This window comes from Bufo bufo, chromosome 3, assembly GCF_905171765.1.
Source record: "Bufo bufo chromosome 3, aBufBuf1.1, whole genome shotgun sequence".
Classification (NCBI taxonomy): Eukaryota; Metazoa; Chordata; class Amphibia; order Anura; family Bufonidae; genus Bufo; species Bufo bufo.
This window is the reverse complement of record NC_053391.1, coordinates 700,438,751-700,457,698: the sequence shown is the minus strand read 5'-3', so window position 1 is coordinate 700,457,698 and position 18,948 is coordinate 700,438,751. Positions and strand designations below refer to the sequence as shown.

The 18,948-nt window shown below is 47.5% G+C and overlaps 1 protein-coding gene across 1 annotated transcript; it reads left to right on the top strand.

Moving 5' to 3' along the window:
- Positions 1 to 13,460: 13,460 nt before the first annotated feature.
- On the top strand, positions 13,461 to 14,390 carry LOC120994235 (olfactory receptor 52M1-like). The gene has a single exon (XM_040422682.1). The coding sequence runs from the start codon at positions 13,461 to 13,463 to the stop codon at positions 14,388 to 14,390; it is 930 nt and encodes a 309-aa protein (XP_040278616.1).
- Positions 14,391 to 18,948: the final 4,558 nt, after the last annotated feature.

The following is an 18,948-nucleotide window of genomic DNA, read 5'->3' as shown; positions in this document are numbered from 1 at the left end:
TGCCTCTGTATTGCATCCGCTTACCCTGTCTACCAGAGCAAATTCCTACAATTGGTGGAGGATGCGGGCAAGCGCAATGAGGCTGGTGTGAACGCCTAAATATTTTTTGGTTTGCACACGGTTGTATGTCATTTATCAAATCGGCTAGATTAAAACCTGTGTCACGTGACAAAATGGAGGCCCTCATGGACGCTAATCTGCAGCAGCGAGATACCAACCTGCAGCGACGCGAGGCTAATAAGCAGCAGCAAGAGACCAACCAGTTGCTGCTACAACAAGTGATAGCTTTGCAGACAGATGGAGCAACCCCAAGCGTCCACGATGCCTGGAAAGCAGTCCGTGCAGCGATCCCTAAAATGACCCCCGCAGACGACGTCGAGACCTACCTGGTGATGTATGAGAAAGTGGCCACCAGGGAAAAGCTGCCCCAAGACCATTGGGCTGAGGTCGTCGCTCCTTTTCTGACATCAGAGTCCCAGCGGGTGTATTTTGACTTGCCGGACGATCAAAAGGTAAAGGGTGAGATTTTGGCAAGACTGGGGGTGAATGTGCTGGTCTGGGCCCAGTGGGTGCATCAGTGGGGGTTCAACCTGGCTGAGCCCATGAGACCCCAGTATTATAACCTGCTCAACCTATTGCAAAAGTGGCTACAACCTGATGTCCTGAGCCCCACTGCTATGCTGGACCGGTTGTTAGCGGACAGGTTCTGGAGGACTCTGCCACCCCCTCTCCAGCAATGGATTGGCCAGGTCTCTCCAGGTATTGCGCTGGAGATGGTCGACCTGGTGGAGCGCTATGAGGCTACCAGGAACTTACAGAGGGGTTCTTTTGGGAGGGGGGCAGTCAAATCCTGTAACTCTCCTCCCCGGACCCGGCAACCGGTGCCCACCAAACCCGCCCGTGATGTAACCCCTGTGGACCCCGCTCCAATAATCTGCTGGCGGTGTCGGGAGCCTGGCCATGTTCGAGCTTACTGTCCACATCAGGGGGAACCCATGAACACGAACTATGGCTTCCGTCAATCATTGTATGCCAGGAAACTGTGTACACTGGGTCCTCCGGAGTCTCTGAACCACCTATGCCAGGTGGAGGTGGGGGACATTCCAGCGGAGGCTCTGTTGGACTCAAGGAGTCTGGTGACCCTGGTAAGGGCTTCCCTGGTACGCTCCGCTGAGTACACCGGCCATAAGGTCGGAGTCATGTGTATACATGGGGACTTAAAAGACTACCCTACTGCTATGGTGTCTCTGTCCACGGTTTACGGCAGGTGGACCCACGAGGTGTCTGTCGCAACCAACCTACACTATGAACTTATAATAGGGTGAGCCTTCCCTGGCTTCCCGACACTGTGGCCGGTTACGAGAGTGACTGATACCCATGAGACAGGGGTAACCCTAGCAGAGAGGCCCGGCTCAGGGGGGAGACCAGAACCCTGGGAACATGATTCCGAAGGGCTAGCGGTAGGGGTGACAGTTAGTGTTGAGCGCGAATATCAAATTTTTTTAGCTAATTCGCGAATATTTCGAATATAGTGCTATAAATTCGCCATTTCGAATATTCTTTTTTAAATTTTTTTTATTGTTATATTTTTTTCTTTCCCACTTCCCAAAAGTAGTTCTTACCTGTCCTTAGGATTCCTGGCTTCCTGGCTGCTCCAGTCAGTGCCCGTTGCCACTTCTGCCGACTTCCATGCTCATGGAGCGTCCCCATCACCATGGGAACGCCTCCACACTAGAATGTACTGTCGGATTTGAGAATTACGTTGAAATCGCAATGCGATTAATATAACTTGAAGTAATCGCATTGCGATTTCAACTTAGACCTGGTTTACTATGGTTGGCTTGGTAGAATTAACGAAAATGACGAATATGACGAATGTATTCGTCATATTCCTCAAAACTAAGATAACGAAATATTCTCCATCTTCGTTTTAGCTCCATATTCGTCAACTTCGCTAATTCTAGCAATCAAATAGGAAAGTTGACTCTAGAGACAGCTGTGTTTAATTCGCTATGCGATTATATTACTTAGCTTTTTTTTTTAATAAATAGAAAAATTATAATACTTGATAATTATTATAATTATTGTATTTATTTAAAAAAAAGCTAAGTAATATAATCGCATAGCGAATTAAACACAGCTGTCTCTATAGTCAACCTTCCTATATGATTGCTAGAATTAGCGAAGTTGACAAATATGGAGCTAAAACGAAGATGGAGAATACTTTGTTATCTTCGTTTTGAGGAATATGACAAATACATTCGTCATATTCGTCATCTTCACTAATTCTAGATATCAAACCAATAGGAAAGTTGCCTTAAGTTAAAATCGCAATACGCGATTATTTAAATCGCATATTAATCGCGATAACTAGAATAATGACGAATATTCGATTTCGACGAATTTGCGACGAATATTCTAGCGAATATTCGCGAATTTCGTCGAAATCGAATATGGCACCTCCCGCTCATCACTAGTGACAGCCACTTTGGTGGAAGAGGGGAAAACAACCCTGCTAAATGTAATGGTGGGAGACATGGAGGACTTGCCGCTGGCAGACCTTAATGTCTTCAGGGATTATTTTGGTACTGCACAACACCGGGATCCAACTTTATCCTGAGCCTGGGAAAATGTACTAATAATAGATAGTGAACCATAACAACCAGGGGCAGAGTCGGTGTTCCCCCGTTTTGTGGTTCATCAGGATATGTTGTATCGGGTAAATCAGCTGCGAGTTGAATACGTTGAACAGTTGGTGGTGCCCCAGGCTTATCGCAAACTCGTGTTAGAGTTAGCCCACCAGCATGTTCTCGGGGGTCATCTGGAAATGCAGAAAACACAGGACCGGATACTACAATGGTTTTACTGACCCGGTGTGTTTAAAGAGGTGGACGAGTTCTGTAAGTCTTGCCCGACCTGCCAGGCAACTAGTCCCCAGCACATTTTTCGCAGTCCCTTGGTACCTCTCCCGATCATCGAGGTACCGTTTGAGCAAATCGCTATGGACCTAGTAGGCCCAGTACCGAAGTCCGCTAGGGGACACCAACACATCTTGGTTGTCCTTGATTACGCCACTCGGTACCCGGAGGCAGTGCCACTGCGACATCCATCGGCGAAACTTATAGCTAAAGAGCTAATGGAGATGTTCTCCCGAGTGGGGTTACCTAAAGAGGTCCTGACTGACCAGGGGACCCCTTTTATGTCCAAGGTCATAAGGGAACTCTGTAAGTTGCTGCGTATTAAACAGTTACGGACGTCCGTGTACCATCCACAAACGGACGGACTGGTTGAAAGGTTTAACAAAACTCTAATAACCATGTTAAAAAGGGTGGTGTCCAAAGATGGAAAGGATTGGGACCTTGTTCTGCCCTATCTCATGTTCGCAGTGCAAGAGGTGCCCCAGGCCTCTACTGGGTTCTCGTCCTTCGAATTGCTATATGGCAGACATCCTCGTGGCTTGTTGGATGTCGCCAAAGAGGCGTGGGAACAACAACCCTCTCCGCATAAAAGCGTCCTTGAATATGTTACCAAGATGCAACAGCCGATAGAGACCGCTTTGCCTTTTGTCAGGGAGCATATGGAGGCCGCTCAGCGAGCCCAGATCTATAATCGGCAGGCTCGGGTCCGGATCTTTAACCCGAGTGATCGGGTTTTGGTTCTGGTGCCGACCGTGGACAGTAAGTTCCTAGCCAGGTGGCAGGGGCTCTACGAGGTACGTGAAAAATTGGAGAGGTAAATTACAAGGTACACCAGCCGGGGAGGCGAAAGCCGGAGCAGGTTTACCATGTTAATTTACTAAAACCTTGGAAGGATAGGGAAACCTGTACGGAAGACAGCCCGCGACTGGGGTTTCTAGGGGAAGAGGTTCCGGCTCCTCTGTCTGATGCAAGGGCAGCGGTTGCCACAATAAAAATTGCTGACAGCCTCTCCTCTAAACAGACTCAGGAGGCCAGGGAGTTCGTTAGTCGGAACACGGATGTGTTCTCGGACCTCCCTGGACGCACTTCCGTAATCCAACATGACATTGTCACTAAGCCTCAGGCAAAAGTCTGGTTAAAGCCATACCGGGTGCCCGAGGCTCGGCGAAAAGCCATCTCGGAGGAAGTGCAGCTCATGCTGCAACTAGACGTTATTGAGGAATCTAAAAGTGAGTGGGCCAGTCCTATAGTCCTAATTCCTAAGCCAGACAGGACGTTACAATTTTGTAATGATTTTAGGAAGTTGAACGAAATATCTAAATTCGATGCATATCCCATGCCTCGGGTAGAGGAACTAATTGAGAAGTTAGGCCAAGCCAGGTATTTTTCTGTTTTGGACCTCACCAAAGGGTACTGGCAGGTACCCTTGACGGAGGCAGCTAAAGAGAAAGCTGCCTTCATCACACCAGAGGGGCTGTACCAATATAAGGTATTACCCTTTGGCCTGCATGGCATCCCCGCCACTTTTCAACGTCAAATGGATATTGTACTTCGTCCACATCGGTGGTACACCTCGGCTTACCTGGACGATATTGTCATTCACAGTACCGACTGGGAAAGTCACCTGTCCAAAGTACAGGCCATAGTGGACTCCCTTCGAAAGGTCGGACTAACAGCTAGCCCAAAGAAATGTGCGATAGGGTTAGTGGAGACTAAATACCTTGGGTATATCATTGGGCACGGAGTCATCAAACCCCAAGTAAACAAAATAGAGGCGATATGGAATTGGCCACGACCTGCCACTTCTAGACAAGTCGTTCCTGGGAATGGTGGGCTATTATATGAGGTTTGTCGCCCACTTTGCCACTTTAGCGGCTTCGTTGACAGGGCTCTTAAAGAGTTGGAAGTCCGTGATAGTCTGCTGGAATGACTAGGCGGAAGAGGATTTCTCCGCTTTGAAGTCGGCCCTGTGTGGGTCCCCGGTTTTGGTAACGCGCGACTTTAAGAGGGAATTTGTGGCACAGACTGATGCCTCCGAAGTAGGCCTCGGTGCGGTACTGTTTCAGGAAGTCAACGGGGAGGAGCATCCCGTTGTCTTCCTCAGCCGTAAGCTCACTCCAGCGGAGACCCGGTACAGTATAGAGGAGAGAGAGTGCCTGGCCATCAAGTGGGCACTCGAGTCTCTCCGCTATTATCTGTCTGGTTCTGTCTGGTGACCGACCACTCTCCTCTCAAGTGGATGAGCCAGGCCAAAGAGAGGAATGCTCGGGTCACCAGGTGTTTCTTGTCTCTATAAAACATTACGTTTACAGTAGAACACTGGGCAGGCCGGTTACAGGGAAACGCGGAGGCCCTGTCCTGAGTACACTGTCTGGCGTGTGTTCACCCCCTCAGGGTTGAACAAAGGGGGAGGTATGTAGGAAGGCAAGGGTCCGTCATTGATGGAAGGTACGTGTCACCGAGGTTCCTGGCCTCGGTGAGATAGGAACCAGTAATTTTGAGTGTCAGCGGCAGCTAGTGCTCGCTGACACTGTTTTTACTTAGTGTGGCTGAAAAGCCGATCCGGGCCGGTTCTTATTGGGAGCAGCCAAAAAGCAGGGTGAGTGGCTGTTCCCCACGTTCCAGGCCAGGTTTTGGGCTGGGATTTAAAAACCCAGCCAGCAGCTCAGCTGAGTGTGGAATGATCCTCCGGGTGATAGTGGAGCTCTGTGTTTGAGAGCTGAGGAGTTCTGCCATACTGCAAGGCTGAGAGCCGTCTGCTGGGAGCCCTAAAGCCTGCTGTGGACCGCCCGGTGACATGTTTTGTTCTGTGGACTCTTGCTCTGTGAATTAACACCAGGACTCTGCAAAGTATTGTTTTTCTTTTCTGCCTTTTTGTGTGAATAAACACTGAACTTTTGCTTTTCAACCGTGGTCTTGCCTCTGTATTGCGTCCGCTTACCCTGCCTACCGGAGCAAATCCCTACAACAGGCACCGTTCTGTTGTCATTCCGCATCACGGATACAGACCCATTCATTTCAATGGGTCTGCAAATCCGAAGATGCAAAAAGATACAACATGCTCTATCTTTTTGTGGAACGGAAGGATCGCAGACCCATTCCAGTAAATGGGTCTGCGACCCCCATGCGCCTGCCCCACGGAAGGTGCCTGTGCATTGCGGTCCATAGCACGGGCCCTGGCTTCACACGGTCGTGTGAAAGAGCCCTAAGAAATCTGCTCAAAAAAAAAAGGTATAATTTTTGGACAACTTTCTTTTTTAAAAAGGACAACAAATTGGACAGTCCAGTGTGTTATTAACCAGGCTGTTTGTTACCACTGGTTCCCTCTGTTTCCCGCTGTCACTATGACAATACTAATGGTGTCTTGAGATGAAAGGAGTTGGACGCAGTACTATGCGGACCCAGAGGGTCGTACTGAATACTACAGAGCTATCGGGGAACTTTCCACTTTCAATTTGAGTCAGATCAAATCTTCTGACCAAATTGATCACTACTAAAACAGTCAATGCTGTGAGTCACTATTAAAGGGTTAATGCTCGGGTTCACTGCTCTAAAATGTTTATTGTATTTGAAGTCCACAGGACATTCTTTTCCATCCTGGAAAACAGAAACCGGACGGATCCGTTATTCTTGCCCATAGACCTCAATTATGACGGATCAAAATTGAATGCCTCGAAAGGTTTCCCCTTTGACTTCATCTTACAATTCTGTTATTTTCCGTTATAACGGAAAACAAAAACGGAATTCCTAACGCTGATGTGAACCCGCCCTGACTGCTCGTGGTAAGGGGCAATTGCTTCTGGCGCCAGCCACACTTCTGAGATGGACTGACCATCTGGATCTGAGGACGGCGCCCCGCAGAACATATAGTGAGTGATTACACGTCTGTGGTTAATCTGAAAAGAGTAGAGAGACTGAGTGAAGACTACTCCCATCATTGTCACCTCCTGGAAAAGTCTACTCTGTGAAGTACCTGAGAGCTGTGCCGGATGGTGGCATATACTGTGACTCCCATCATCTGCTCAGTAAAGAGAGAGACTTTATTTATTCTAACCAAATGGACCTGGTCATTGACTCCATCATCACCCACCTAACATCAAGGGCCCCCCAGCCACTACTAGGCAGGAGCCCCAGAAAGTCCAAGGTGTGCCCCGTGTGAAGAAAAGGCGTGTGCTAAAGAGAAGGATTAGCCACTGTGGGGAACTACAACCACCCTCGTTGCCACCACCACGACTCCCAGCCTCGCCTACAGATGGAGGTTGCAGAAGAATTGGTTTTTGCCTTGCCACATTCAGACCTTCTTACTGTATTCCCACATCCACATACTGTAGTTGCTATACCTGTAGATCGCAGTTCAGATTATATTATTTTTTATTCTGGGTTATATGAAGGGGAAAAAAGCAATTTCATCATTTTTATCTCTGACATTTACTTATCACCCCAAAACCCGTGTTTGCGATATTGTATGAGTTGTTGCAGTCCTGGGGCTACCAACACCATTCTGTTATTTACTGTGATATTTTCTGTATTATCAACGACTCTCCTTCTATTAGGTCCCGGCGTATGGGGATGTACGTTATATATCAGCACGTGGGGCCTGTGAATATTACCGAGCTGTAAAAGGGATAAAACAAAGTGCCCCCCCCCCTCCTACATATAAACATGTGTCTCTTGTATACAGCATTGTTTCTCGGGGTTATTGCTGACCCTGTAGTGGTGGTCACTCCACCTAGTGGACCTGTTCTGTGACTGGTGCTATACATTTACGTGTTTGCTGTTTACGCACTGTATTATATCTTCCCGTACTGTACTGTGCCATGTACTGGCAGTCTTGTTAGATCCGCCATGTTTTATATGAAATACTATGGGTTACTACGGCTTGTGTGGGTCTGCTGGGAGACGCCAGCTGGGGCAGCACAAGGGAAGATCCTGCACTAAAGAGTTAAACGCCCTGTGTGCGCAGACCCTGGATATATCTAATGGTGGGAAATGTCACAATGGTGTATGGCCACTTGGGGGGTGGCGGACATATACCTGGGGGCAGGATGTGATGGATACTACCGATGGTACTGCACGGTACTGTAAATGTGTGATGAGGTCACGCTGCCATCTATTGACCAATGGTATTATTACTGCTGGATAATATGTGTGGCTGCACAAAGACCTTTTATACATGTGACGTCATTTACCAAATGTATTCAGGTCCTTGTGATGCAGAGAGAGGACTGAGAGCCCATGGCACAGAGGGCTTGTTTAACCCCTTCCCGACATGTAATCGAAAAAATCGTATAAACCTCAAGATGGTGGAAAAAATTTACAGCTCATCCGAAAAAAAAAAAAAAACAGTCCCTACATGGTTTAGGGTACTTTCACACTTGCGGCAGGACGGATCCGACAGGCTGTTCACCATGTCGGATCCGTCCTGCGGCTATTTCGCCGTGCTGCCGGACCGCCGGTCCGTCCCCATTAACTATAATGGGGACGTGGGGCGGAGCTCCGGCGCAGCATGGCAGTGCACGGCGAAAGCCACCGGACTAAAAAGCCTGACATGCAGTAATTTTAGTCCGGCGGCCTTTCGCCGTGCACTGCCATGCTGCGCCGGAGCTCCGCCCCCGTCCCCATTATAGTCAATGGGGACGGACCGGCGGTCCGGCAGCACGGCGAAATAGCCGCAGGACGGATCCGACATGGTGAACAGCCTGTCGGATCCGTCCTGCCGCAAGTGTGAAAGTAGCCTTAGTCAATGGAAAAATAAATATGTTCTGGCTCTCAGAATACGGCAACATAAAGCAAAAAATAAGTTTTATTCTGGCCGCCTCTCAGCATATTTGCCGTGCTGCTGCCGGAACTCCGGCCCGCCCCCATTATAGTCAAAGGGGCCCAAGCGGTAGTTGGGGGGCACGCGTGCACTAGCGGCAGCACAGATCCGACAGGCTGTTCACCTGCCGAGACAGCCTTGCCGCTAGTGTGAGACTAGCCTGATATCTGCCCTTGTACCAACCTCTGCCTGTTTATAGGACTCTGAACCTCCGCTGCCAGTCAGACCTTATCCTATTTACCATACTGACATATGAAGCCTACCCTGACCTCAGACTTGTTTTTCAGGTTCGCACAGATGACACCAGCCCTGACTTTTGCCTGTTATTGCATGACCCTCCTGTGTCTTGCAGGCCAGATGCCAGATACACCGGGATTATTCCAAGAGGTAGCAGCCTGGTTGTTCTCCTGCAGCGAAGATCAGATCCCTACATATTGGTTAGAAGGTGAAAACCAGACAACCAGCCGGGATATTGCCCTTAGAACTATACCAAAGTGAAACCAGTTAGTTGGTGCAGTGGGTCCATATTCCTTGTATGGAGAGGTAAACTGGTAGGATTGAACCCCTATGCTACAAGTTGTAAGGTGTTACTGAACATTGTGAACCTCATTGTAGCAAATATTATTATAGATTGAACCCTAAAATGGATTATAAGAAGAATCACATATCGGATCACCAGTAGAACATTCAGAATCAGAACCAACATCAGCCATTGAGAGCTGATGACGAGTGAACTGGTTTGAAAAGTTCTAGGTACATTTCGGCAATCTCGCTGCTCAAAGACAGTGCGGTTCTGCACTACAGAATCACAGTCAGAAGTGCTTCTGTAAGAAAAAGTGTGAGCTAAGACATTTGGCAAGCTTTCATGGAGTCCAGTCTTACGTTCCAACCAGCTCCTGTGCAGTCACTGCCTAGCTCCCATCACTTAAATGTGTGTCACGGGGCAAGGAGTGATAGCATGGATTACACCATGGGTTACATCATTGCCACCTTTACTGCTAGCAATCATCCCTTCCATGATTATTTACCTGGCCCTCGCATCCTCCTTCCATCCCCTTCAATCTGGTGTTGTTTTCTGGTTCACAGATGGGTTGACTAATTATGGGTTTGCCCAAGGATCGCCTCCACCTCTAGTGTCTTCCAATGCAGGAAGTAGTCCTGACATCCAGAACATACTGGAAGGCCCCAGTAGAAGGATTGGATGGCTGGACCCCCTCCCTTCATCAGTATACTGCAAAAAAGGCACAGATGAATGTAATAGGATACGTTATTCCATACAGTGGTATCCAGCACATCTAAATAATCATGGTCTCAAATGCACTACAAAATATAGAAACCCTAAATACAAATAAAGACTCCCTTAAAACAAATATAGGCCCCAGACTAGACACCAGACACTTACACAGAGGCTCAACCTTCCCTTCTCTCCAGAGATTGGAAGCTCTGTTCTTTAGGATGAGGACCTTCACACATCAGATCATATGACCTTACCTGGCAGGTCCTTCAACATTAGCACCCGAGGGAGCAGCATTGCTGCGCTCTCACCATTTGTCTCCTCGTCTGTACCAACCATGACCCCATTGTAAGTCTGGCGGGAGGCAGAGGAAGGGGTTACTGGGGCAGGTTTAAACTGCATCTGCGTGCAAAAGACCCAGGGTCATAGTATACAGTCATTGTTTGGCCTATGGTTGTAGAGGCCCAGGTGTCAGCCCGAAATATGGAATCAAGTTATTTCTCCTACTTCAACAGCTTTGAAAGTGTCAAGATAAAGAGGAGGGTTATTAAATGAGACCTCCAGTAGAGAGACAACTTTGCATCATTGGTTTCCCCTTTTGATCTAGTGTGCTCTGGACCTCTTTCCTGTATATTGTCTTCACTCTCCTGCAGTTTGGCTTACGGTATGCTTCGTGAATTTTAGTGTAATGTTGTGGATATGGACCGACTATGTCACTGAATGGAATTTACTTAGGGCCACTACTAAGGGTGTTTGTAAGTGCCCATCTCTTTTTAATTCGATCACTCCTAGATAGGAACATGGTCATCGCCACAGGTGAACCACTAGACGGGTATCTCTTGGAGTTATCTCCCTACAATGACTCGGGCTGGTCAACAGACACCAGTGTGTACCATCAAAGCAGACAGACAGAATTGTAGCCCGTGGAAAGCCAAGGTCAGGGCAGGCAGTGTTCGTTCAATCCAGGCACAGGTTGAGCACAGAAGGACACTATACACGTTTGCAGGGACCATGCATGCTAGGAATCTTACTGCTCAGGCACCCTCTCATAGGAGAAGGTACCCCAGATAACCCATGAAAGGCCATCATAGGCTGGGAACCAATTAGGATGCACTCTAGCAGAGAGGACATATGCCCCATGGGCTCAGAGACTTCAGGATGAAAGCTAGAAGCCAGAAAAGTTCCAGTGTGGATCAGACAGACCCACAAACACTCCGGTGGTCACAAGTATCTGAAAGAAGCAGGGAGATAACAGTGGGCACGAACTATTGGAGCCACAAAGTGGTAGGAGCAACAATCCAACTGACATTGTGCTGTTAGTTAGACTATTATTATTCTGTTCCAATTGCTATCGAAAAAGACTTCTCTTGTGACCAATGGGATAGTAATGGGTGTTGAGTGTACTCTGTACAACAGAGAATCAGAAGACCTCATCTACAGCTCCCAAACCTCATATGTAGCTCTCAAACCACATCTAAAGCTCCCATACCTCAACTATAACTCCCACACCGCATCTAACACTCCCAGATCTCATCTAAAACTCCCACACCTCATCTAACACTCCCAGATCTCATCTAAAACTCCCACAACTCATATAAAGCCTACAGACCTTATCTATAGCTCCTAGTGCCAGATTAATGATGCTACTAGAAGGATCTCAGTACACCAATATGTAAATCTCTGAGAATGATGGCAAGCTGCTGATCGGTGAGTGGAGGTGTAGTAATGCTTCCTATTTAATAATATGTAGAGGAAATTAATTTATCTCAAAAGAAAAGAAGCGAATACAGTACTCTTCTATTGGGTTCCAATAAAACAGTGCTATGGTATTGTCGAGCAAAATAATCAGGTCCATAGCCAACGGCCGCCACAAAACGCTTTCTCTGACCTTTAAAAAGGACACACAAGGACCTTAGGTACAGTACCTGATTATTCTGCCCGATCATACCGTATGTTGTGATGTAATGAAATAAAAGGGATCTTATTACAGACTGGTGAGGGCCGTGGAAGAACTTTTCTTATCTCCTGGAATTATTGTGAAGTACCAGCCAATCCATATTCTCTCCTAGGGGCATAGCTATAGGGGAAGCAGGAGAAGGGGCTGCTTTGGGGCCTGAACTTAGAAGGGGCCCACTCAGGAGGAGGATTAAAAGATTTTATTGTTTGGGTCCCTCAACAGTATTGCAAAATGACATTATGTACAGAGACACTGTAGGAAATCGACGGAGGCTGCCGGGCCAAGTCTGAGAGACTGATCTTGACTTAACCAGAAGAGTGAGGGTTGCATGGGAGGATGTGGTTGCTGGGGGGGGGCGCGCACTGTTCTCTCCGTAGAAGTCACCAGAGTTTACAAGTTCTGTTCTGTAATATTATATAAAGGGTGGGGGGCACTCAATATCTGACACTATATGGATTGCTGAAGATACACAATTATAAAATTATTTATTCTGGATAAAAAAAATAAAAATTACATAATATATAAAATCTAAGCGATAAATATGACCTCCAATGTAACGCAGCGTAAACACTTTAAACACTTAGAATATATGCATTGCAAATAATAGCATAGATATTTCACTGCTTACTGTCCCTCAGTATAGATGTATAACGAGACTGCTCCGTCAGTTCAGTCCAGATTCGAAGGGGTCCTTGTTAATTTAGGTATATCCTTCACACTTAATATAATGTCCTCCTGAATAGCGCTAAAAAAAGGGGGTTAATAAAATGAATGTTCCGATATATAGGTGCCTGCTGCATGAGTTTCTTCCATCGATAGGACCAAATACAGTCACTATGTTACAGCTGGATTAGAATATTGGTACTTGTTACACAAAAATAGATGTTGAGTTAGACTGAGTACTTTACCAATCTGTGCTGGTGGAAGCTGTACAATTCGGCTTCAAAGGCTTTGCGATAAGTTGTGTGTAGCAGATTCAACGCCTCGTAGGTCCTGACAGATCACAGAACATAGGGATCATTAAATCTGCTACACACAACTTATCTCAAAGCCTTTGAAGCCGGATTGTACAGCTTCGACCAGCACAGATTGGTAAAGTACTCAGTCTAACTCATCATCTATTTTTGTATTTAGAAGAAAATGTATTTGCACAACACAAACCACACAAATCCTTCAAATAGTTTAAGGAAACTCAAGTCTGCATGAAAAAAACAACTTTTTGAAATGGGGCACCAATGATTTCTCTGTATATTGTGGGTCTCTTGACTACCAGGCCTGTGCTACTGTTCATCCTTCAGCCCTCTACCACGAGTCACTTCTTTTCCCTGAAGGTTCACGGCACACATTATTGAAGCACCATTTGCTAAATGGAAATGCATTCTGGGCTATTATGGCTATTACACTCTGTGTTATCAATGTGTTATTTATAGTTTACATTTATTTTTTGCATTCTAGGGTTTAACGGAAGAAAAATTCTAATAATTCACAGTATTGAATACAAAGTTAGTATCTTCTAACCTTTTTGAAGCTACTATGGCAACCCCCAATAATTCCTGCTTCCAGCCATCTTTCTTCATCTTGGTTGGGATCCCAGGCCTGGAGCATTTACACGTTTTGATCTCCATCCCGTTTTTCTTGATATTTCTCTCAGCCATGATTGGGAACTATATGGTTGTATTGATCATTGTCATGGAGACGAGCCTTCACCAGCCCATGTACATATATTTCATTCTTCTCGCTTTCATAGACCTTATTTTAGCTAATACAACTATGCCCAAGCTTCTTAGCGTCTTCTGGTTCCACTATAATAAGATTAACTTCCTTTCATGTCTTTTCCAGATGTTCTGTGTGCATGCTTTCTCCACCATCGAATCTGGAATCTTTCTGGCTATGGCGTATGACCGCTATGTAGCTATATGCAACCCTCTTAGATATTCATTCAAGATGACCACCAGTGTTATTATTGGAAGTGGGGCATTAGCCATACTGCGGGGGGTATTTTTCATGCTTCCCTTGCCTCTCTTGCTGAGAAGGTTCCATCTATACACCAGCAATGTTATCCTGCACTCGTATTGTGAACATATGGCAGTGGTGAGGCTGGCCTGTGCTGATGGCTCCTTCAATGACCATGTTGGCATGGCTGTTGGATTCATGGTGTTGGTGATGGACTCAGTGCTTATTGTAACTTCTTATGTGATAATCCTTCGTGCTCTGCTTAGGCTGACTGCTGAGGCTCGTCTGAAGGCCTTCGGAACCTGTGTTTCTCATGTCTGTGCCATTCTGTGTTTTTATACTCCAATACTCTGCTCATCCATGGTCCACAGATTTGGGATACATGTCCCTCATCATACTCATATCCTTCTGGCAAATTTCTATCTCCTTGTGCCTCCACTGCTGAACCCTCTGGTTTATGGAATAAGAACCAAACAGATCAGATTGAGGATGAGAATGTTCTTCTTTTAAAAACCTGCCAATTTTCTTGGAATCTTACAGAAATGAGGAAAAAGTTAAGGACCTGCACCGTACATGTACGACGCTGGTGGACGTGACTTAAGGACCAACATCGTACATGTATGGTGGACTGATCAGGCGGGTTCAGGAGCTGCGCCCACCCGATCAGCATCAGGGGTCCGGCAGTCACTGATAGCCGGACCCCTGCTGTATGCGACGGCACGTGCGGGATCCTGCCGAGTGCGGGGTGGCCATCAGGTCCCCGCGCTGCTGTGACGGGGACCCGATGGCAGGGAAGGCAGCACAATGCCTTCACAAAAAGTGTAATATAGGCCAACCAAAAATCATATGTACCCTAAAATATTACCAACAAAACTGCCACCTTATCCCGTAGTTTCCAAAATGGGGTCTTTTTTTTGAGTTTCTACTCTAGGGGTGCATCAGGGGGTCTTCCAATGTGACATAGCAAGTTAAAATTATACCAGTGGAATCTGCCTTCCAAAATCCATATGGCGTCCCTTCCCTTCTGTGCCCTGCTGTGTTCTCATACAGCAGTTTATGACCACATATGGGGTGTTTCTGTAAACTACAGAATCAGGGTAATAAATATTGAGTTTTGTTTTGCTGTTAACCCTTGCTTTGTTAACGGAATAAAATGGATTAAAATTGAAAATCTGCCTAACGAATTGGTAACGGATCACATTTTTCCTAAAATGGCTGCTGCACGTGTGAGGACATGGAGCAAAGAACTCTGGGATGGTGGGATCACCCATAATGCCATGCATGCAGCCAATCAGCAGCCAGCCAGCCCTGTGATGTCACAGCCCTATAGGGATTCTGCCATTTTCCAGCGTACTTAGTGCAGGGAGAGACGTCAGCAGGCGCTAGGGACAGTGCTAGAAAAGACTTTATTGTGGTAAAAAAACGATTTACAAGTGCAGGGAAAGATTATTTAAGGAGCAGCGAAAGGATAGGGAGGAATCATTCCACAGCATTTATGTAGAACAGGGTTCAGTCGGGGAGGTTACAGCCTGGGTAATATGAGCAATCCTATTACACCTTGCTGCACTGACTGCGGACCCACATTGCCATTATACAGCTCTGTAATTCCAGCAAACCGCTCTTGTTATTGGGGGGCAAGTTCTGTGTGATACAGCCATTAACAGGGGTTATTACAAGGGAATATTTCTATGTCTTATTTTCGCTTGTGCGGTGCAGTTATATGTTCTAAAACATTTTTTGGCTTGTATTAGTGGGAAAAAAGGGCTTATTAGCCGGTGTGTGGTAAAGTGCGGAAATTACAGCCCTTTTTGTAGTGTATTAGTGGCAAAAGTAAAATATATTTTCTGTTCAGAGGTGCAGTTATATGTTCTAAAGCCGTTTGTGGCGTGTATAAGTGGAAAAAAATAAGGGTTTATTAGCCGTTGTGTGGTAAAGCAAAAAAATTACAGCCTTTATTTATTTGATCTGCACAGAGGAGTGGCAAAGGCTTAAATGTTTCTGGCGCAGGCAGAGGTCGCAGCTGAGTAAGGGGGCGTGGCAGCAGGAGTCGCAGCGAGGGGCTCCAGTGTCATCTAGCGTTCGTGTCTTAACCAGCAACCCAGCAGTTCTTGAATGGTTGACTAGATCTTCGAATTAGTCGCAAGTGACATTAGACACCCCTAGCCAAGAGTCGGTGGGTTCGTCAGACACAACCCTTAGTTGGCATGGCCCTGTCCCCTCACCTGTCCTCAACCTCAAGTATTCTATGCTGTGGGCTCAGCTCCACTATACAGCAAGGACGAGCTACTAGAAGACAGTCAGCAGCTACTGGCCAGCCAAGATGTGGAGGAGACATCCGCCGCTTCCTCCACTAGGCGGGCAAGTAGTGATGAGCAGAGTGGCGTGGGAGCTGGTGTTGCGAGCGGTCAGGCTCCTGACCCAGAGACGATTGAGAAGGACATCAGTGACGTGCAGACGATATTCGATGATGATGATGTAACTGATCACACTTGGGAGCTGGGTGACGAAGGGGCTTCATCATCAGGAGAAGAGGGTGGGAGCTTGTCCGTGAGGCAGTGGCGGAGCCAGCAAGTCGCTAGTGTGGGCAGGAGTCAGCAGGGTGGCAGCAGTGGGAGGTTGGTAGCCAAACGTGCCCGGGGTAGACCACCCTCTTTGCAGGAGCCTTCCTGCCAAGGAAGTAGAGGGTGCACGGGTTCAGGGAGGCAATGGCAGTAGCAGTCAATCAATGCGTAGTGTTGGGGGTAAAATCACTTACTCGGCGGTGTGGCAGTTTTTTGTTAAGCTGCCAGAGGAGGTGAACATTGCCATATGTAGAATCTGTGGCCAGAAGGTGAAGTGTGGCCAGGGTATCAATGTTGGCACCACAGCCCTGTGTCAACATTTGCAGCATCACCATAAAGTGGCCTGGGAGTACTGTGGCTCTGATGTGGTGGTCCAGCCTACCGCAGCAACCGCTGCATCACCCAGTGGCACGCACCCGGTTTCAGGCAGTCAAGGCTCCACCACCTCAGCCGAAGGGAGCTGTCTGTCCTTCCCATCTTCTGTTGGTTGTGATGCTCCTGCTCCTCCTCGTCAGTCATTCTGTCAGTAATCGATCACCGAAGCAATTGCCAAGAGACAACAGTATGCGTGCACTCATCCAACTGCGCAGAAGCTGAACGTGCTCCTGTACAAGTTGCTGGTGCTGCAGTCCCTCCCTTTCCAAGTGGTGGACTCTGCACCTTTCAGAGAACTGATGGCTTGTTCCGAGCCGAGGTGGAGAGTCCCAAGCCGTCATTTCTTTGCCAAAAAGGCAGTATTAGCCCTGCACACGTATGTAGAACAGAAGGTGGGCCAGTCCTTGAGCCTGTCAGTGTCTGCCAAAGTGCACGGCAGCGCCGACGTGTGGAGCTGTAACTACAATCAGGGACAATGCATGTTCTTTGCGGCCCACTGGGTGAATGTGGTTCCTGCTCAGCCACAACAGCAACTTGGCCAGGTGACACCGCTTCCACCTCCACGTTCTCACGCCGTTGGTCCTGCGACAAAGTCCGCCTCTGCCTCCTCATCCTCCACAGTGTCCTCAGCCTCCACTTCAGGGACAATTCACAGTGCCCCTCCAGCATACCACATGTGCAGGGCACGGCGGTGTTACGCTGATCTGCACCTCGTTTGCCTGGGCGAACCGAGTCACACAGGGGAAGAACTGCTCCTTGTCCTCCATTAAGAAACTGAATCCTGGCTTTCTCTATGACAACTCAAAATCGGAACCACGGTGACTGACAAAGGGAAGAACATGGTGTCGGCGCTGCCTTAAGGAGGGCTGAGCCATGCGCCCTGCATGGCACACGTGTTCAATCTGAAGACATCCTTAAAATGGCCAGGAAACTTTGCATGCACTTCAGCCACTCGTACACTGCAAAACACACCCTCCTTGAGCTGCAGCGGCAGAACGGCATCCCCCAACATAGGCTGATATGCGACGTTTCTACCTGTTGGAATTCCACCTTCCATATGTTGGACCAACTGTACGAACAGAGAAAGGCCATAAAAAATTTCTTTATGATCCAAGAGGACAGGAGTAATTTCGATGTCAGCCAGTGGCAGCTCATGCATGACACCTGCCGTTTGCTCAAGCCCTATTTGTCAGTTGCCAGGACTATGGGATGAACAATGTCATTCCACTGCTTCATTTCCTGGAACAGATGCTGGTAACAATGGCTGGTCAGGGGACTGGAGACGTGGCGCCTACATCTCACGGCCACATGGAGGAGGAGGACATTGGAGCAGAAGCAATGTGTAGTGAAATGGGTGTTTTATCTGTGGCCTCCTAATGCTGCAGCCAACTCCAAACTGTCATTGTGCCACTCTGTGGCATTCTCCTCCTGATGCTGCCGCTACCTCCAGACTCTATCATTGGGCCACTCTGTGGTCTCCTCATGCTGCTTCCAACTCACAACTATGTCATAAGGCCATTTTGTAGACATCTCATGCTGTTCCCTTCTACCCCACTTCATGACTGGGCCACTATTTTGCCTTTCGGCCTCGCTGACATGATTTATTTGACCCTTCTTCTGATCTGTCAGAAGGAAGGAAAGATGAGACGCACAACAGATCCTGTCTGTGTAGCAGCTGTAAGGCCTGTATGGTCCCATCAGAATTGGCTTAACAAAACACAGAAAACATGCAAATATTCCATTCACGTGTCATCTCTGTTCTGGATCCACTCCTGTTTTTGTGGCATTAGCAATACTGATGGATTACTGACCTAATGCTGACCGAGTGAAGGCGGATGCTCCACAGACAGGATCCGTTTTTTGGGGATTATTGATCTGACGGATCAGAGGAAGGGCAAAATAATCAGTGACGTCAACACGAACTTACTGCTGACCCCCTCTCCACTCTGTCGGGGGGCTCTACTTGTATAAGCGTTTCATAGAACAGGTTCTGTAGACATCTATGTGGAATCAGCTGACGACGGTGTAAAAGGAGTGCGCTTCTTCTTGGCGCCAACATCGACCTGTAAGGCTGAGTTCACACTTGAGTTATTTAGTCAGTTTTGGCCCCGTGACTGCCCAAATAAGTGAAG